The sequence below is a fragment of the Nomascus leucogenys genome, chromosome 2 (genome assembly GCF_006542625.1).
Source record: "Nomascus leucogenys isolate Asia chromosome 2, Asia_NLE_v1, whole genome shotgun sequence".
NCBI classification, from domain to species: Eukaryota; Metazoa; Chordata; class Mammalia; order Primates; family Hylobatidae; genus Nomascus; species Nomascus leucogenys.
This window is the reverse complement of record NC_044382.1, coordinates 99,595,854-99,618,343: the sequence shown is the minus strand read 5'-3', so window position 1 is coordinate 99,618,343 and position 22,490 is coordinate 99,595,854. Positions and strand designations below refer to the sequence as shown.

The 22,490-nt window shown below is 35.8% G+C and overlaps 1 protein-coding gene across 1 annotated transcript in view; it reads right to left on the bottom strand.

Annotated features, from left to right (window-relative positions):
- ADGRV1 (adhesion G protein-coupled receptor V1) overlaps positions 1 to 22,490 on the bottom strand; it is a 602,359-nt gene that overhangs the window by 161,127 nt on the left and 418,742 nt on the right. Inside the window, exon 85 of the mRNA XM_003261601.2 lies at positions 21,061 to 21,239. Coding sequence (XP_003261649.2) covers positions 21,061 to 21,239 — 179 coding nt within the window. The remainder of the gene's footprint in view (positions 1 to 21,060; positions 21,240 to 22,490) is intronic.

The following is a 22,490-nucleotide window of genomic DNA, read 5'->3' as shown; positions in this document are numbered from 1 at the left end:
TAAAAAAATCATTTGGCAGAGATGGGAAATGCTATTCTAAAAAAAGCAAAGGGAGAAATAGGAAATAATGCTATTAGTAGTATAATTGAATATGTACACAGCAGTGTTTCTCAGATTTTTCCACTTAGAAAAGTGGCAAAGAACGAATGGGTAATTCTGGTGATCTGAAGTTGGAGCTTTAAAAGGCCCACTGCTAAGATGGAGTTTCTTTCATTTCTTCTGTTTCACCCTAAAAGTGCATTGGAGTTTTCAATTATCTTTCTTATGTATTTTCACTTGTGATATGGCTCTGTTCTCTTTTCCATCTCAACCTCTCTACAAGGTAGGGGGAAGTCTTTCAGTACATCAAAATACTAATATTTAAAGCTATGAGAGAAAAATCAATATTATCAAGAAAAACATTTGTATTTCTTATATATGCTCTGTTCTGAGGATATAAGGATTCACCAGTAACCTTTCAGAATGGAGACAGAAATGGGCATCTTTGTCCGTGACCACAAGAGGCAGTAGCAGGATGGAGTAGGACCCAGGGGAGAGAAAAGGAAGTAGGTAGGGAGATCAAAGGAGGAAAAGAATGGGATGAGTCTAAGCACTGAAGGCTACACTATGAGTATATGTTAAAAAACATTTTGTATTAATTATCAGGAGCCCAGTAAGGTGTGGTCTTTCTTGTAATGAACCAGAGGTAGATGTACCATGAAGCTAATGAACCTTAAGTGTCAGGGCCACTCACTTGCATGGCCCCTTCCAGGGCCAGAAGTGGCCCCAGCAATATGTTCAACTGGTCAAGAGTTTTTGTTAAGTTTGTAAAACTAAGATATTTTAATTACGATTAGTTAAGGCCACTGTCTTTTCAATCCCAACTTTCCTTCTGGTTTAACCGCTTTTGCATTGGGTATATTGGAATGACTGGTAATTTGGGATGTGGTTAAGGGGAAGTTCAGATGGGATTTAATTTTGCTGGAGTGTGTGGGAAATATTCATGTGGCTTGCAGGCACTTCCACTTACCATGAAGTCATTATTGCCCATCACTCACTGTACCACCTCCTGTGGCATCAGTGACAAGGACAGGCAGGGTCAGAGGTTATACAATGATATGAAAATGTCCAACTGGGTCCAGATACAGAAGAACATAGAGGAAAAACAAAGTTTAAAATGTACATAGCCAGACGCTGATCTATGAAAAATGCTTCCAATTATCATACCCCATTTCTCTTTTTATCAGAAAGATATCTAGTATATTAATTTATAAATCCTTAATATACTTATTTTTAATTTAAAAAATCACATAAAGTAGAATTTATGAGAATTCTGTCTTTGTTGTGAAAAATCTGTGGCAATACTACAAACAGTGAGAACATCTATGAGTATAGGAACAGATTTCAATTGACCGTGTTAGAGGAAGTACTTATCTATCATTCAGGTTTCTCCATAGAACATCTTACTAATTGATACCATGCAAAGAGGTGATCAAAAAGTACACAAAAATTTTGTGAAAAAAATTAGAGAGGTATGTCTGACAACTATAATAAAGTTATGTTATTTCTGGATTTTGTATGTTTGTAGTGTTTGTCAAAAAAATTTTTTTTTTTTTGAGATGGAGTCTTGCTCTGTTGCCCAGGCTGGAGTGCAGTGGCTCTATCTTGGCTCACTGCAAGCTCTGCCTCCTGGGTTCATGCCATTCTCCTGCCTCAACTTCCCAAGTAGCTGGGACTACAGGCACCCGCCACCAAGCCCGGCTAATTTTTGTATTTTTTTTAGTAGAGACAGGGTTTCACTGTGTTAACCAGGATGGTCTCGATCTCCTGACCTCGTGATCCACCCGCCTCAGCCTCCCAAAGTGCTGGGATTATAGGCATGAGCCACTGCGCCCAGCCTGTCAAAATTTTAAGTACAAAATATGTTGTGACTTTTTTCTCTTTACAAACAAATATTCATTTTTGTATCTAATTTTGGATTTGCAATTTTGTACATGTTTCTTATGGTTGGCTCTCCAAATCACAGACATGTCAGTCTCCTTGAAACCTGCATCTGCCCCTGTAAGGCTCTGTACCTGTATTCCCCTTCAGACATCACAGGGTATAACTTGTGTAGTATAAAAATGACATTTTAACTTATTTACCAGCTGAGCTACTTTATAAAATCCTAGATATTTAAATAAAATTAAACTTCCAGGAACATGGGCAATGTCTATACTGTGGCTCTGTGACTCTGGCCACTCTACAAGTATTCTAGTTTGAAAAACATAGACTCAGGGCTTAGCAGGCATGAGTGGCTATGAAAGGCTGTGAAAATATAGGTTGGGTCCAATGAATTAAGGACATTGCATACTGTGTAGAAGAGTTTGGATTTTTCTTCCCCCAGGGATTTAAGAATTCCTGAAGGGTTTTAACCAGATCTGTGTTTTGGAATGAACTTTAGTGATGGTATAGGGAAAGGATTGGAAAGGGGGTAAATGATATAACTGGTTTTGAGGCTATTGCAGTAGACTTTGCTCAAGATCATGAGGACTTGAATTAGGCCTGTGGAATAAGAATGGACAGGAGAGAACAGGTTTTAAGTGTTATCGAAAGGATCAATAACCCTGTGACTAACAGGATACAGAAATGGGTGAGAGAGTGCTGCCAAAGATGACTCTGAATGATCTAGCTTGAGCACCTAGAGGAACAAGACTGTGGATAATAAAGTAGGACAGTGCAGCATAAGCAGATTTTTCACAACATAAATAGCAATAGACCAGCCTGGGCAACACAGTGAAAACCTGTCTCTACTAAAATACAAAAAAGAAATTAGCCGGGCATGGTGGCGTGTGCCTGTAGTCCCAGCTACTCAGGAGGCTGAGGCAGAAGAATTGCTTGAACCCAGGAGGCAAGGTTGCAGTGAGCCAAGATCGCGCCACTGCACTTCAAAAAAAAAAAAATATATATATATATATACGTATATATATATATGTGTATATATATATGTATATATATATGTGTGTATATATATGTATATATATGTGTATATATATGTGTATATATATGTATATATATATGTGTATATATATGTATATATATATGTGTATATATATATGTGTATATATATATATATAGCAATAGCAAACAAATTGGATTTGTTGCCTTAAAAAGTTATGATAAAATTTTAAGACATAATTTCAAAATTCTGTTAAATTTCTTTACATAAGTATCTTACATTGTCTTTTTCTGTTAAGAGAAGGTAATTTTGGTTTACAAGCCATATCTTAGGTGATATTTTAGCAACAAGAAACTTAAATCAGCCAACCAAATAGTTTTTTGAGCATTTACTCTGAAACCAGCATAAAGAAGCTATAAAGTTTAAGATGAATTCTGAGAAAATATACAAAATATCCACTTAAATTTAGTGTAGGGTTGAATGTGGTGTATTTAACATCAATTTAAAAAATACGTCTGTACTTTAGGTTTATAAAAGAGAACCAAATTATAAAACATTGAGGGAAGAACTTCAGAGTTCATTCAGTTAACTTCCATTGAATGCTTGCCTCTCCCAGTCGATTCTCCAGGCCTCCTTTTTGGCTATGTCAGTTATTCATTTGAAGAAAGCCACGCTGTCTCCCCTAGGACTTCTCACACTTGAGCCCTCCCCCTCGCTTCTATCTGTGACCCTCTACATGATGGCATATGACATCCTCCTAACCATCATGGCCATTCTCCTCCTGAAGCCCCAGTGTTTTCCAGCATTTCTCTTTAGCTTTAGAATTCACAATGAACGATTAAATCAATACTTAGATACATTTATTAAAGCAATCACAAAACAACTCAACTATATCCAGTCTATATTTCACCATTTCATCCTTAAGAAAGTCATGAGAGTCAAAGTCAAAGATTACAATGTCTATAGCATTCTCCTATGTTGGTATACCCCTTGCAAAGGAAATTGGTCTAATAGTATACATAATCTTCTAGTTTATCACCACTTTCTTTTCTTAAGTGTTACCCAAAAATCAGATGAATAAGATATTTTAGGAAATTTTTTTTAGGACCAGGAGGATTCAGAATCTAATTTATAAAACTGATAAATTAGATTTTGAGGATTCATAAGATGGCTGAGATTTATAAATTAGATTTATAAAAATATTTGCTTATTTTTCATTTGTTTTCCATTACCTGCATGCTACATTCCTCAAAGTCAGTTCATCAGGTTCTGTCATATTTGAATATTATCATTCATGCAGGAAGAAAATATGATGTTACTTAGAACACCTAGATGCTTTTTCATCAGTTCACTTATCTGATAGTTGAAGTCTTTTACAGGTAGCCTTCCCCATCCCTAAAGATTCTATTTGACAGAGAAGATTAAAGCAAAATAGGACTTAAGCATCTTTCCTTTTTCTAATACTGTAACATCTCCTCATAGTTGACATTTTCTCCACTGTTGAGTGCATGTTTAATCTGAACGTAAACTTTAAATGGCCTCTCTTTTCCTACAGTTACCATTTCATCATTTTTTAGCAAGCCTCACTTCATTTTAGATTTAAGCTTCCCTTTTTCTTACATTGGCTATTCTTTTCCCATTAATGATACTTTCCTACTTTCTTTCATTATACCTGTCCTTCTTACATCTGAGTCCACTGGGAAGAATACATGTACCCATACTGATTTTGATGACCGTAAATATTTTTCTTTAAAATTATTCCCAACAATTCCATTTGAACTTAACTTTTGAAACTTTTATTCCTCTGGCACTCTTTCCTTTCAGCACCTCTGTTCACGAAATATCCAATTTTTGTCTGAGTGTTTAAAAATGGATCTTCCTAAATTTTAGTGCGTACACACATTTAATTACGTTCAGGATTTCCCTCCCTGTTTATCAAGGGCTCCACAAGGCGAGAACTGTTTTCTCCTGGGATCTCGTCATTTCTGTTTCTAGAACTGAACAGAATTATGTCAAGTAGTTTGCCTCACTGCTTCCTCTACCTTCAGAGAAACTGTCAGATAGTCACATGAAATATCACCAGTGACTGTGTTTTAAGCAGAATAGGATTTCTAGCGTATGTGTGAGAGCAGCTATGGATCTGTGGATAAGTCAGATACACGTGGTTTAATTCTAGCTGTGCTACCTGTAATTATTCTGCCCTTGTACCTCATTACACCTTAATTTCCCAAGAAGAAACAAGTTACCTAATGGTTTACCTGGTATTCACTCAATTAAAAGGCGCAGGATTTCTATCCACTAAAAAGCTGGGCAGCTCAAATAATTTCTTTTTGAGACTGAGTACCACCTTTTCTTCTGCTAACAGTCCATCCCTTCAACCAGTCCTAATTACCTTTACACATTGTTTAGAGGCTGCAGCTCACCAATTCCACAGGAGTAGCTGAAGTAAAGGGGACTGTGTTAGAGTGTGGTACCCTGTGAGGTAAGGAAAGAGCTATTACACAGGTACAGAGACAAGAAAAATCCCAGGAGTACAGTCTACTGGGGGGCTGACATTTTCCATATATTTCATTGGTTTTTAAAGTATCAGATAACTAGGCTACGTAGGTAACAGTAGGTAAATACCACATCCATCTTATAGATCTGTAGTAAATGAATACTTACTAATCACTGTTAATTGGGCTATTATAATGTACATACATTTAAAATTAGGCTCTATATTTGAAAATGGAGATTCTAAGAAGAAAGTGAACAGAACTAAAGTCATAACTTCATGTATTGGACAACATGAGGCCCCATGGGGATCTCATTCTAGAATGAGTAAATAAATTTACAAAAAATATCAACAAGGGTACACGAGAAGAAAAAGTGAAAGCCCTCAAATTCAGAAAAAAAAATAATTTTGAAAATTACTAAAGGGGCCAGAAAAAATTTAGAAAATGGCTTGGAAGTCTAAATAGGATCCAAGAAGACAAACCCAAAGGAAAAGAAGCAAAATAAGGCCCAGATAAAGGTTGTCTGAGGGATTTAACAAAAGAGGAAAAGAAATGGTGGAAAATGAAATAACACCTGACATCTGCATTGGAAGCAATAATAAGCAAAATGACACTGCAGAATCCAAAATCACTTTCATAGCAGACAAGCTGGAGAAGCTGTGACAGATGCATGGGTAAAGTCAAAGAGCTGAAAACTGTTTTTAAAAATCACGATTATTATGAACATGAAAGACAAAGTACTCACAATACTTTGACATCTCTGATTGAAAAATAGCAAATAGACAGTGTAAGATTAAAAAATTTCGTTGAGCAGAACACACCACGTCTGTGGACTTAGGAGCCCACCCAAGACCAGACAAGTTTAAGAAAAAATAGCTACAATTATATATACTCAGCTCAAAGTTTTACATTATAGAAATAAAAATATAAAGATCTATAAGCATTTATGAAGGTGAAGAAAAAATTTACCTAAATGGAAAAATAGTATCAGGCTAATCTCTTTAACACAAAACACTAGAAAAAAATAATATCATATTTTCTGAGTTCTGATGTGAATAACATCAAGCAAAAATAATGTTACAATATTTAGTGTCATAAGAAACACAGCTTGCAATTGAATTAGCAACCATTGAGAGAAAAAGACACACAGAGAAAAGAATTAGAGAAAATATAATGCAAATGTGTGAGATAGAAAGAAGACCAAGTAAGTTAATTGATATTCAGGAAAAAAAGAACCCTCCAAAATGAAATGGAATAAAATGGTATTGAAAGATGTAATTGAAGAAAAATGTTCTGAAACATACAATAAAAAATATACAAAAAGTTGGATAGACTTTACTGCAATTTAAAAACATAAATCACAAAGTATGGCAAATATTTTCATCGAATACTACAAAGTAATATCCTTAATAGGTACAAAGTTCTCACAAATCAATAACAAAACAAGAAAATGGACAAAAAATACAAACAATTTATAAGATAAGTACAAAATGGCCAATGAATAAATAAGAGTATGCCTAAATTCCCTGGTCTCATTAAAAAAATAGCAACAAAAACAATAACATATTATGACATGTGATGGTTAATTTCATGTGTCAACTTGAAATATGACATAATACTTCCACTGCAGACTTCTTAAAAAATGAAAAACGGCCAGGTGCAGTGTCTCATGCCTATAATCTCAGCACTTTGGGAGGTCATGGTGGGAGGATTTCTCCAGGTCAGCAGTACAAGACCAGCCTGGGCAACATAGTGAGACCTGGTCTCTACAAAAGATAAAAATATTAGTCAGGTATGGTGGTACATGCCTGTAGTCCCAGCTACTAGGGAAGCTGAGGCAGGAGGATCACTTGAGTCCAGGAAGTTGAGGCTGTAGTGAGCCATTACTGCACCACTGCACTCCAGCCTGGGCAACATGAGACCCTGTCTCAAAAACAAAAGAAAAATGGAAACACAAAGGAGAACCTAACTTGACAGATATTTGGTTAAACATTATTCTGGGTGTTTTTTGTAAGAATGGTTTTAGATGAGATTAACATTAAAATTGGTGGACTGAGTGAAGCAGATTGCTCTCCCTACTGTGGGTGGGCCTTATCCAATTAGTTGAAGGCCTGAGGAAAAAAGGCTGATCCTTCCCCGAGTAACAGAGAATTCTTCCTGCCCAATAGCCTTCAAACTGGGACATCATTTTTTTTTCCTGCCCTTGTACTCAAACTGAAACATCAGCCCTCCTGGTTTTCCAGCTTGCCAACTCACCCTACAGATCTTGAGCTGGCCTCCATGACAGTGTGAGCCATTCCTTATAATAAATGTCTACAAACACACATACACACACAGATCCTGTAAGCTCTGTTTCTCTGGAGAGTCACCAAAAGTAATGGCAAAAACCACAATTACTTTTGCATCAACCTAATATACAATATTTACTACCAAAATCATACTGCTAATAAAACAATTAAGACTAGCTCTTGTGTTGGGAGACTGGTACTTTCAAAAAATGTTAAGATTGTAAATTTTCAACCTTTCTGGAAGACAGTTTGGTAATTCTAATATTTCTAAAAATCTTATATCCTTAATCTAGTAATTTCATTTCAAGGAATCTGTGAAGTAGAAATACAACATAGCACATTCACTGCAGATTTTTAAATATTAAAAATGGGGATGGAGAGAATTTTAACATTCGATGCTGAGGAAAGGTAAACATGTTTGATAAATCTATCATGAGATAGACATTGTGAATCCATTAAAAAATGCTGAGGTATACTCAATGGCATGGGAAATTCTAATAATATAACATTGAGTTTAATAAGCAGAAGATAAAATTGAGAGATCTCAATTTTCCATTACAAAACAAAAATGTATAAATCTAGACATAAACAGAAACACATCAAGTGTTTATATCTGAATGATGAGGATACCTCTGATTTTTATTTTTATTGTATTTTTTTGCTTTCCATAATTTCTGAAACAAATATTGATTAATTTTATAAGAAAAAGAAAGAGTAGGCAGATCCTTGCTTCTGAGAAGCTACAAAGTAAATAATACGAACCTCAAATCAATTGTCAGAAAAACCTTTTGAGCCAGGAATGGTTTTTCTTAAATTGTATGAAGTATCCTGTTTGACAAGATGTTTACGTTTGCAGGTATTCCCTTTTTGATTACAGACATCTACAACAGAACTTCCTCTATAAAGAACTGTTTTCTTTCCTGAATAATACACACTTGACCATCTGTGGTTGTATGAGCTTTTTCAGTTTTCCAACTGGAAATCTTTGAAATATTGAAAAAAATTTTGTATTATAGAGCTTCTGACAATAAAAGGTGCCCAATTTTCCATTTTATCACTAAAATTTGTAAAGAGAATTTTTAAAAGAGATGAAATGTGACCTCATGAATATCTCTATCATTACAACTCTGCCACCCGCAGTTTTACAATTACCTATTTCCTAATGCTCTATTCCGCTTGATATTTCAAATGCCTAAATTCTTAGCACTTTGTATTAAAAAGTAATCATTAATCTTTCTGACTCTGCCTCTAGTTAATAAATTAGGATGAATATAGACAGGTTCTTATGGCAACATATATTTTCACCATTTTAACCCTGAGTTAAAGTTAAACATAACTTTAAATGTTCTCAGCATGTTAACTGTACTATTATCGTAGATGGAAAATTGAATTAGCACACAAAATATTTAAAATAATTATCTGAAACAATTTGGTATCATACAAAAACTCATCTCATATTAAGATGTAAATTTCCTTAAAAATAGATAGGAGAAAGATGTGTTAATAGAGAAATAAAAATTCAAGAGAGACTAAAGCTAATAGCTATAATATAGCCTACCTCATCTCCAAAAGAAAGAAACAAGAAAAGAGCAAGAACAAAGTACTCTCCAAATCATTGAAAAATATGAGCAAGCAATCAGAAAAATTAATGTAGGGAGATGAACAAGTAATTCAAAAATGAAGTAAATGCTGTATAAATCTATGCAAAGATATTCAAACTCCCAGGGTTGTATAAGAATAAATGAGAGTATGCACTTAGTATAGTGTCTGGTACATGATAAATGAAGCTATTAAAACATAACTAACAATTAAAGAAATACAAGTTTAAGGTACTATATATGTGTATATTTAGGTGTGTGCAAATCACACTGGCAAACATTAAAAACTTATGATGCCCAGAGTTGGCAAGAATGTGGGGAAATAGGCACTGCCATTATTTGTTGCTTTAGTATAAACAGGTGCATCTTTTTAAGAAAACAGTTTGACAATATCTTTTAAAGTAAAAAATTATACATATATCATTGAGTCATTCCACTGCTTGGAATTTTCCCTATAAAAATATTAACAAGTGTACAAAGATACCTATATACGGATATTCATCACAACAATGATATAAAGAAAAACTAGAAATAGTTCAGAAGTCTGTCAAAAAGGTTGATTAAATTAACACAATAGAACATTATAAATTATAATGTAATGGGTATTACATACTGACACAGAAAATGAGTATTACATACCGATATAGGGTATTACATACTGATAAAAAGTAAACTTTTTATTTACTTCCCAGTAAATAAAGAACAGTGGCCCTCTCCTCACAGCTCCACTAGGCAGTGTCCCAATGGGGACTCTGTGTCGGGACTCCAACCCCACATTTCCCCTCTGTACTGCCCTAGTAAAGGTTCTCCATGATGGTCCCACCCCTGCAGTAGACTTCTGTCTGGACATCCAGGCATTTCCATACATCCTCTGAAATCTAGTTGGAGTCTCCCAGGCTTCAACTCTTGTACTCTGTGCACCCGCAGGCTTAATACCACATGGAAGTTGCCAAGGATTCTTATGGCTTACACCCTCTGGAGCAGTGGTCTGAGACATATCTGTGGCCCTTTTCGCCACAGCTGGAGCTGGAAGGGCTGGGATGCAGGGTATCATGTCCTGAGGTTGCACAGAGCAGTGGGGCTCTGAGCCTGGCCCACAGAACCATTTTTCCCTCCTAGGCCTCTGGGCTTGCAAAATGGGATAGGCTGCTGTGAAGGTTTCTGAAATGCCTAGGAGGCATTTTCCCCATTGTCTTAGCTATTAAGACTTAGCTCCTCTTTACTTATGCAATTTTCTGCAGTTGGCTTGATTTTCTCCCCTGAAAATGGGTTTTTCTTTTCTACCTCATAGCCAGGCTGCAAATTTTCCAAACTTTTATGCTTTGCTTCCCTTTTAAATATTTCAGGTCATTTCTTTATGCAAATGAGCATAGGCTTTTAGAAGCAGCCAGATCACATCTTGAACATTTTGCTGCTTAAAAATTTCTTCTACAAGGTACCCTAAATCATCTCTCTCAATTTCAAAGTTCCAGAGATCCCTAGAGCGGGGATACAATGCCACCAGTCCCTTTGCTAAAGCTTAGCAAGAGTGACCTTTACTCCAGTTCTCAGTAAGTTCCTCATCTCCATCTGAGGCCACCTCAGCCTGGACTTCATTGTCTATATCACTATCAGCACTTTGGTCACAATAATTTAACAAGTCTCTAGAAAGTTACAAACTTTCCCTCATCTTCATGTCTTCTGAGCCCTCCAAACTGTTCCAACCTTTGCCTGCTACCCAATTTCAAAGTTGCTTCCACCTTTTCAGGTATCTTCATAACAATGCCCCACTCCAGGTACCAATTTTCTATATTAGTCCATTCTCACACTCCTATAAAAAACTACCTGAGGCTGGGTAATTTATGAAGAAATCAGGTTTAGTTAACTCACAGTTCCACAGGCTGTACAGAAGGCATGGCTGGGGAGACTCTCTAGACTCATATAGCCTTGAAAAATAGACCGCATTCTAGGTACACTCTGGCATCCATTGGGGAGGAGTTTGGGGAGCAAAATGAAGCTGGAGCTCTTTCAAAGCTTCAGTCCCAAAGAAGATCCCAACTTGCAAGGCTTTCTGTATTTCTTGTATCTCAGAGTTCAGCCAATGCAAAAAATCTATTCCTTGGGTATAGGGTAAGGAGACAGGGAGTTGTTTGTTAAAAACAACTAAAAGCAAGTGATTTAACATCATGGCTGTCTGAGCCAGTGGATAACAACGATGGAGCAAAAAACCTCAAAAGCTTAAAAGAAAAGCTGGAGCATGAGATATACACATAAGCTTTGGAAAGCTCCAATACATTCCTGGGAATTTAAAAAGCCATGTGCATGCTTGAGGCTTTGCTCACATTCAGGAAAGACCTGAGAAGGCCCTAGGCTCTCTCACCACTGGTTGATTTTGAGGGTATATATAATGTGAAGGCTAAGGCAGTTACTAACTTCCTGGTAGAGTGTTAAAGTCATGCCCCAACATGCACATAGAGCCTTCTGGCAAAGACTAGGAGATTTCTTCATTACAGGCATTTAAGGAAATCTCTGTTCAATCATTAGTTGACCACTAAATTAATGAAACAGATGTCAGTGGCCACGTGTGACAAACAATATAGATATATGAAATTAAATCTGTAAATTCAGAAAAATCAATAAACAGTAACTACTACTGTGAACAGAAACAACAAACCCTGAGAGAAAAATTTATGATTTCTAAATTTTCCATAGAATGTCCAATTTTCAACAAAAATTTACAAAATATGCAAAAAACCAAGAAGGTATGATGTATACATAAGAAAATAATGAATAGAAACTATTCCTCAGGCAACCCAGATGTTAGATTTACTGAATACTTTGAATTAGCTATTTTAATTATGTTCAAAACATAAAAGAAACTATGTCTATATAACTAAATGAGCATATGAGAATGACATCAAATAGAAAATATCAATAAAGAGATAGAAATCATAAAAAAGAACCACATAGAAATTCTTGAATTGAAAAGTACAATAACTAGGCTGGGCATGGCAGCTCATGCCTGTAATCCCAGCACTTTGGGAGGCAGAGGTGGGCAGATCACCTGAGGTCAGGAGTTCGAGACCAGCCTGGCCAACATGGTGAAAACCCATCTCTACTAAAAATATAAAAATTAGCTGGGTGTGGTGGTGGGTGCCTGTAATCTCAGCTACTTGGGAGGCGGAGGCAGGAGAATCGCTCAAACCTGGGAGGCAGAGGTTGTAGTGAGCCAAGACCATGTCATTGCTCTCCAGTCCAGCCTGGACGACAAGAGCAAAACTCTGTCTCCAAAAAAAAAAAAAAAAAAAAAAAAAAAAAAGAAAACTACAATACCCAAAATGAAGATTTCACTAATGATGCTGAACAACAGATTTAACCAGGAAGAAGAAGAAAAAAATTGGTAAATGTGAAGACAGGTCAATTGTGGTTACCACGTCTGAGGAACAGAAAAAAAAATAGAACAAAAAAAATTAACATAGCCTTAGATTTTTGTGGAACAGCATCAAATGTACCAATATATGCATAATAAAAGAGGAGAGGAGGAGAAAGGATATTTGATAAAACAATGGCTGAAAACTCCCCAAACTGATTAAAAACATTAATCCACACATCCAAGAAGTTTAACAGACTCCACTCTGAGAGACCCACCTAGATATATAAACTGTTGAAAGCCAAAGACAACGAGATACTTGAAACCAGCAAGTTAAATCATATGACCCAACAAATTCTACTCCTAGACATATACTCAAGAGAATTGAAAACATATGTTCATATGAAAAAACTTGTACTTTAACACTCTGTCATTCTAGCCAAAAATGTGTAAATTCCATCTAATCTTAAAAAAAAATTAGACAAGTTTGCAGTTATTCTATAAAATAATTGACCAGTACTCTTCAAAAGTGAAAACCGGCCAGGCATGGTGGCTCATGCCTGTAATGACAGCACTTTGGGAGGCTGAGGCGGGTGGATCACAAGGTCAGGAGTTTGAAACCAGCCTGGCCAATATGGTGAAACCTCGTCTCTACTAAGAACACAAAAATTAGCTGTGAATGGTGGTGCATACCTATAGTCCCAGCTACTTGGGAGGCTGAGGCAGGAGAATCACTTGAACCCGGGAGGCGGAGGTTGCAGTGAACAAAGATCACGCCACTGCACTCCAGCCTGGGCGACAGGACAGCCTCCCTCAAAAAAAAAAAAAAAAAAAAAGTGAAAACCAAGGAAAGACAGAGAAATTGTCAGATTGAAGACCAAGGACACACAAGCACTAAAGATAATGGGACATAGTGCATTGGATTTCAGAGTAGAAAAAAGACATTGGGGGAAAACTGGTGAAATTTGAACAAGGTCTGCAGTTTAAAGGGTTTTATCATTGTTAATTTCCTAGTTATGATCATTGTGCTATAATTATGTAAGTATGTATGCACACTGGATAAAAGGTATATGTAAACTCTGTATAATTTTTGTAATTTTTCTATAAGTTTAAAATTGTTAAAATAAAAGGTAAAAAGAAGAATTGACATAAAACAAGTTTAGAACAGATCTATCAAAATAGTGAAGAGATGTTGCATGAAAAACTATATAAACCAATCAGAAATGTTTAGCTTGGAAAAAAGAACTGGGAGAAATATTTAAAGGAGTATCGTGTGGAAAATATCACATTATTTTGCTTGTTTGCAATGAACCCAGCAATTAGAAATTAAACCAGAATCTAAAAGAGATAGTTTCCTATTCTACACAAAGAAGTCTTGGGAGAAAGTGTGTTCTTTCCCACGGAAGAGTTCAAGCATAAAGTGAAAGAATGTTTGTCAGCAATGCTGTGAAGGTTACTCAAGAACTACATGGAGATTGGATTAAAAGGTTGATAAAGTTTTTTTTACACCTAGGTTCCACCTTGTGTGCAAAGAGGATCCAGGAACTAAGGGAAGCCAAGAGAGATATAACTCAAAACATTAGTTGGATTTTTCTCAGAGAGACAAAGCAGTAATCAGAAAAGCTAAGGTTGTGGTTTAGAGTGATAATACTGTAAAAATCAAACTAAGGGAACAAGGTATTAGCAGAACAAATTGTATAATTAATCACCATAAAAAGTCAGATATACTGAGCATGTTTAGAATAAAAATTTGAAGGAGCTAACAAGCCTTTGAACAAGAATTTGAATCATGTTTTTAAGGATGTGTGGGAAACTTTATTAAAGTTGGACATTTTCTAACCCTTAGAGTCCATTATTCCAAGAAGACTTCGTGGGGAAGTGTACTTTCAAGATTTTTTAATTGTAGGGTCTGAATAGATAGAAAATGCTAGTTTAAGGTTGCTATTTTTATGTGGATGTACTTGTGTTTCTGTATGTGCATGCATGTGCACTCATAGGTAGTAATATATCCCTACCTGAGCAAATGCATGAAGAGATCCTGAAAACATTCCTTTTCAAAGAGGTATGGCGACTTTTTTCACTCCTCAGACAATAAGTAAATGTGCTGTCTAACAAACATTTTTTTCATGATTCTCTTTTAAAGTAATTTAATGAAAATAAAGACTCTCATAGGATATCATATTTCCCATACAGTACAATTGCTTCTACTCAGTTCTAATTTAGAATAGAGATTTGTCCTCTATATTAATAAAATTTCTTCTAATATAGCTTACAAAATTAGATTGTTTTCAGAGGATTTAGCAAAACTGGTAATTCAGTTCAGAAGCAGGATAATCAGAGTAGGTTACAATAAAGATTTGTTTCGTGTATCTAAAGTAAAACATAATGCTGAAATACTAAAAAACTAGGCTGGGCATGATGGCTCATGCCTGTAATCCTAGCACTTTGGGAGGTGGAAAAATTGCATGAGCCCAGGAGTTTGAGACTAGCCCGGGCAACACAGCAAGACCTTGTCTCTACAAATTAAAGACAAACAACAAAAAAACTAAAAAACTGTAATCAATTTTAAAATTAAGTTATGAAGTTATGCAATTTTTTCATTACAATCAAATTCTAAGCTTAGACATAAGAGAATTCACTTAAGCCTTTGTATATGGTCATTATTCAATAAGTTATTTGTTGATTTTTCTTAAGTTTGAATTCATATGAATTAGCAAGGATGAAACAAAGCAGGCATTTTGGAAGTACAAAACAACCTATCATCTTTATTGTGTCATTTTTACTGTTATTGACATTTATTAATGTGTTGGGGTTGCTTAGAAGTTAGAATATTGAGATCAAAGTAATGTCTTCATTGTCCTCTCACCTCTGTATGGCATGTCTTTGACACTTATTCCAAACACTCTATCAATATTCACATAACTGGGGTTCCAGATAAAAGGCATATTCTCTATGTATGAACATTCCTCAGGACCACATTCCCTTTACTTCCACCCTGGGTCTTGACTCTTCTTATATTCTCTTTTCCCTTCCCTACACTTTGCATGATAAGGTCTCCTTTAGCTTGTTTTGTTTACCTAAAGTAGCTAAGAATCTGTCCCAAGAAAACTAGGTGATTTTACTTCCAAATACATCCAATATAAAACTACTCAACAGAGACTACTTCCAGGTACTCTCAATAGAGTTACTTCTGGTAACCAACAGCAATCACTCAGGGGCAGATTTCATTTACTTTTGCCTTTGTTTTAGTTTAAGCACTGTTCAATTATAAGATAGAAAGGAAGTTGGAAGCATTTCTAGCACTAATTTCAAAAGCGATGAATATATCCTTCAGGGGTCTCCAAACCCAGGGCCGTGGACTGGTACCTGCCCATGGCCTATTAGGAACAGGTCCGCACAGCAGGAGGTGAGCGGCAGGAGAGCCAGCATCACTGCCTAAGGTCTGCCTCCTGTCAGATCAGTGGAGGCATTAGATTATCATAGGAGTGTGAACCCTTTTGTGAACTGTGCATGTGAGGGATCCTGGTTGAGTGCTCTTTATGAGAATCTAACTAATGCCTGATGATCTGAGGTGGAACAGTTTCATCCCGAAACCACTTCCCACCCCCAGGCCCCATCCATGAAAAAATTGTCCTCCACAAAACTGGTCCCTGGTGCCAAAAAGGTTGGGGAACGCTGCTTTAGAAAACTTTGAAAGTGCAGGTGCCTCCTCCTATTAACTTTCAGTAGAGTATGATTCCTCATAGATCCATAGCATCATCTAGTTCAGTGACAAAGCAGCAATATTAAGTCTTTATTGGGTTTTCTACTTTACAGAAAAAAGTACATTTTAAATTTTACAGGTACTTTTGGCTTTTCTCCAAATCAGGTTGTGCAATTTAAATCTAGGTTGAAAAATACATTTGTCCTGGTAAATTAGAATTTGATCTCTTATGTACATATAAGAAAATTTCTTTCTTACAAGATTTGACATGCCTCATGTGGTGTTTAAAATATTGAGACACATCATTTGGTGACCTCTAAATATATTAGATATCTTTACTAATCATAGTGTTGTATGAAATCTGAACTGTGCATGTGTACGTTATTATGTAGAGGAAACATGAAAGTTTATTCTAAACTCTCATTTGTGTAAATTTACATTGGATTGTTAAGGCCTTCCTTTTTCTAGTTTAGATATTTCCACTAAGGGATAAACATACCAACCCTTTCCATAGAGTCTGTAAGTAATCACTGTTCTCCAGGCTGAATTTCAAGTTACATGGCTGGCATAAACAAATATTTTCAATATAGTATAATTAGTATAATCTTAGGATTTATGAAAGGTTATGAGTCTACCAAGGCTATATATAAGAGGTAGCGTTTTAATCTGAAAACAGACACTTTACTAAGTTGATATTTAAGTTGATGCTTCGAGGAAAAATAGGGACTTTGTAGGTAGACAAATGAAAGAAAGGCATTTGAGATATAAAAGATATATTCAAAGGTATACAAATAAGAGATCATGGCTGGGCATGGTGGTTCACGCCTGTAATCCCAGCACTTTGGGAGACTGAGGTGGGCGGATCACCAGAGGTCGGGAGTTCAAGACCAGCCTGACCAATATAGAGAAACCCCGTCCCTACTAAAAATGCAAAAAATTGGCCGGGTGTGGTGGCATATGCCTGTAATCCCAGCTACTCAGGAGGCCGAGGCAGGAGAATCACTTGAACCCAAGAGGCGGAGGTCGTGGTGAGCTGAGATCGCACCACTGCACTCCAGCCTGGGCAACAAGAGTGAAACTCCGTCTAAAAAAAAAAAAAAATAAGAGATCATGGGAAACATCAAGCAATTCAGTTACAAAGGAAAACAAGGGAGGAGAGTGGGAAGAATGATTTTTAAAAAGCTGGTTCAGCAGTTTAATGTCAAACCATGGATGACCTATCAAGCTATGACCTTGAAGGTAACGAAAGGCAACTATTGGTTTTTAAGCATTACAGTAATACAATCATTTGCATATTTCAGAATTTAATGGATAGATTATAAAATGAAGAAATTATAGATAGGGGCACAAGTTAGGAGGCAACCCAACATACCAAGGAAGACAGAGGCTGAACTGAAGAGATAGTGATGAAATAAGATGATGGTTGAAATGAGAAACTGGATTAGGAAAACATACATTTAGGAGTTAGACTAGAAAATAATTCATGATTATAGAATATTGAGTGTAAGGTGAAAGAAGTAGAAAGTAACTTGGTTTCACAGCCCATGTATGTGGGTGGATAGTGGACATTTCATAGAGAATGTGGGTCAAAGCATTTTAGGATATCAATTTTAAACATACTAAATATGAAATAACTGTGTGTCACTCTGGTAAAGATGTTTATAAGACATTTGAATATATAATATGGGTATGGAGCTCAGAAAAGTGTTTTATAGGCTAGAGACACAACTTCGGGGGTTATCATATAGAAAATGGCAAGCCGTAGGAATAGATAACAATGTAGAGGGGGAAAAGTAGACCAAAGTCAGCACTTAGGAAACACCAGTATTTAAAGTATTTTCACTGCTTGCCATAAGAAATTTAACCCTAGATTATATAAATTTGGTAAAATTTTGGACTTTGGCTATATTTAATCAGTAACACTTAACCAGGGTATTACTATTTAAAATGTAGACATGCACACTATCTACAAAATCCATCTTAAAATACTGAACTATGTTTAATGAAATAGCTTGTACATGATTTATAATTCCATCTAATCAGAAAAAATAAAATTAAAGCAAAATCAACCAAACAAAACCATTTGTTTGAAGGCACTGTAAAGCTGTTGAGGCAGCCAAGATTGAGAGGCCAAGCTTGTAAAGAAGAGAAGCTCATTGAAATCAGCGCTATATTCAGCATACCACTTTTCCCTCCAGGGTATCTGCCTATTAATACTTCGAGAAGAAAGGGAGAGTGAAAATCCAGGACGAGGAAAGATGCTGAGAGTCAGGAAAGCCAGCGAATTATATGGCAATCTCAAAGAGCTAAGGAGACAAAAATTAGACTTTAGGGCTGGCAGGAAAGAGAACTTGAGAAAACATGTTCCAGAAAGAAGTGAACAAGACACTTGGAGATTTTCCCCTTGAGGCATTTTTAAAAATTCTTAGCTCTTCCATAATGAGCTAAGAATTTTAAAATTCTTCTAGGGAAGAGCCTAGAAGACAAGCAAAATACTATAAAATAACCACTGTCCAACAGATGAGCCATTAGTTCATACAACCATAAATCTATCATGACCTCTAGAGAAATGGCATGCTTTAAAATAATGATATAAGTATACAATATTTTAGTATAAATAATGTATCAGTTTATAACCTTATATTAAAATGGAAGAAATATTAAAGATATAGAATTTTTACAAGCTAGAATTAAATTCATATGGGAATGACTTAGGAATATTCTTTGTGAATTAAGGAGAAAAGTAACCTGTAATGCAAAGGTTAGACACGCTGATGTAATAATTTTTTTTTTTTTTGAGTCGGACTCTTGTTTTGTAACCCAGGCTGGAGTGCAGTGGTGTGATCTTGGCTCACTGCAACCTCTGTCTCCTGGGTTCAAGTGATTCTCCTGCCGCAGCCTCCTAGGTAGCTGGGACTACAGGTATGCGCCACCACGCCCGGCTAATTTTTGTATTTTTAGTAGAGACGGGGTTTCACCACGTTGGCCAGAATGGTCTGGATCTCCTGACCTTGTGATCAGCCTGTCTTGGCCTCCCAAAGTGCTGGGATTACAGGCATGAGCTACCACGCCCGGCCTCTGGTCTAACAATTCTTTAAGATTAAAACCAGGTAGAAGTAACTATATTTTACATTTCACTTATTATAATTTAGTTGGTCATAGAGAACATTTGCCAAAAGCTTAAGAAGGCAAATACTTTGAGTAAGTTCATTTGGACATTCTTTGATCATAGTTTATTTCTCCCTTTAAAAATCCTTTTAGAAGGATCAATATAGTTTTTTCTAATTAATATTACATTCATTGGGTCCATTTAGCAAGGCTGGATGGGTATACATGTATGCTAAAATTAAATAAGTCCTGTCTTGCCAGGGAGCTCATGAAAAGAATGGTCTGCTAGCCACCACGGCTTGCTTCATGGTTACTTTGCATGTCACAAAGAATGATGTAGAATTTTCTGAAATTAATTCTGGCGGTCCAAGATTTAAATTAACGCAAGGGATAGTAAAATGTAAAAAATCATAATATAATTCTGAAAGATGCCATCGTTCCTTTTTAGAAGATTACAGGAATATAGACTTGTATATACATAAAATACATTATAATATTATAAAATAATCAGTATTAGGGAGTCTTTTGAATTTCAATAAAAAGACAGAATTACAAAAATGTATAGTGTATTAGTGTGTGTATTGTGTTTGCATGTTTGTGTACGTTTGTGTGTTTGGGTGTGTGTTTTACATAGCTAGCCTCCTTTATCTGAATGTGGTATGGGGTATGTGTCTGTGATTGCCTATGTGTGAAATACATTTGTATACATCAATAACAAGTATTTATTAAGTATATAATTGATCAGAAGCAATAATTCCATTAAAATGACTGCTGATATAGTACTTTAACTTTCAATTTTTTCATGTCTATTAACTAATTTTATCTTCATAAAATTAGTGAGATAAGTAATACTGTCTTCATAAGACTGTGAATAGGCTATTTTTTCTTATTTAGAATTTTACTTTTTCTCTTCCTTATACCAAGAGAGTTGGTTGAGCTTTATTATTGCAAAGTATTTTTCCACCCCCTACATGTGGAGCTATTAAGAGGGGCTCAGTGGTCCTCAAAGCTACAAGATACCAGATTTAGGATTAAGTCACATATGTATATATGCATATATACATAAAAAAGTGTTAAGATTTCAAGATTAAACAGGTATTTTAACAAGAATATCTAAGACCAAGTTGACCTTGTCTTGTTCCTATGCACTTCTGCAGACACTCTCCATTCACTGTGATGCAGTCATTCGGTATTCAGGGATCTTATGGGTGATGATGACTGCCATCCCCCCCCTCACCAAAAACACACTGCTTAGAGAATGTGCCACACTCCAACTGTTTTCACAAATTCTTTATCAAAAATTTCATAGTGCCCTGATTTTGCTAAATATTAGTTCGCTTTAATCTAATAAACTAAATGCTAAGGTACAAATTACCATGAACTGTTTGATACACCAACTCACTTGAGAAAACTGTATCTACCAAAGAAACTTGAGAGGCCATAGTTTCCTATTTAAAAGAGTAATTAGAGTAAGCAGAGCTTCAGACATTGTGGCAGAAAAGCAAAGATCTTCCTGGTACTTATTCAATCACAGTTCTTATGGCAACAAAATCTGCTTAGGTACATGAAAGCTAGGGCAATGTGTTGCCTGGATGTACTTACAGGTCACCATGAATGAGTCCATAGATCTGTGACATGCTCTGATGATAGATTCCTTTCAAAATAACTATGAGGAGAATCACCACAAAAGCTGGTAGTCCCCAACTCAGAAGGAAAAACAGCAGATATCGCCTCTCTGTATGCTCATCATTCATCACCAGCACGTACCAGAAATTCACAGACTAAGGAAGGAAACAACATAAAATGAACAGGCTCTTCTTTAATGGCACAGAACACAAACTCACCTGGCTTAGGCAATAAGTTACTGACCAACAAAGGGCCAGGATCTACTTAATAATTAGTTTTGATTTTTTTTAAGTTAGTTCATACATTCATTCTTTCATAAGAATTTCATTCTTATCCAAGAAATTCAGGATACCTCAAAAGTCTGGAAACACAGGGAGATATTTTGTTGATTTTCTGTATTTTTATTTGCCTTAATTTGCTCTGATTTACTCTCAGTTACAATCTTCTATGATTGTTTTATAAATGTATCTTTGAAGAAACATACACTGATATACAAACCTACTTCCTACATTAACTTCCAGGTGATAATGAAAGAAAGAGCCCTATATTTTCAAATTTTTTGACAATTTTTATTTATTGAGGGCCTATCATATGGCAGGGCCAGATACTGTTCTAGTGGGGAAATAACGTTGAAGACAACCTTGATCTCAGTGTCCAGTGGAAGGTGCAGACAAATAAACAGAAAATGATCGCTTATTGCACAGAGAGAAAGTGCTATAGTGGGGTTCGTTTTGTGGTCCATGTTTCCCAGTGTATACTCTCTCCCTTTTGTTCATTCACATGACAAATATTTATTGCTTACTAAATTTCACAGACCAGTGTAGGCGCCGGGGATACAGCAGTGAAAGAGATGGGGTGGTATTTACTTTCTTGAACCTTAGTTTCCAAATAAGTGAGACATAAATAATTAAGGGCAATATTTCTTTTATATTATATTTACATCACATCTTATATCTGTTATTTCTTATTGAGATAAAACGTATAAATGGGACAAGTGTGTAGAGTGAAGGGGGATGAGGGGACACATTAAATAGAGTAAGAAAACTGAGGCCTATAAATGTTATGTTGGCTCCAAATCCCACACCTAACTTGGATCTAAGTCTTCTAGTGTCTTCTTTCCATGAGGAATGCTTATATTTAATTATCATTTAGTACAGTAACAATATTGAATGTCATGCCATACATATTTCAAACAGTAATACCTATTGCCTGGATAAATCCTCCTTCTCAATTTTGTATGGTAGAAAGAGTATGAGTATGAATGAATTATATATTATGCCTATATTATTTTATCTCTATATAATTCATTCATACTCATTAATGTTATACTTTAAGCGGATAATCTAGGGCAGGTGACAACATTTTGAGAGCCTCAGTTTCATGTGTATGACAAGGTTATTATAAAG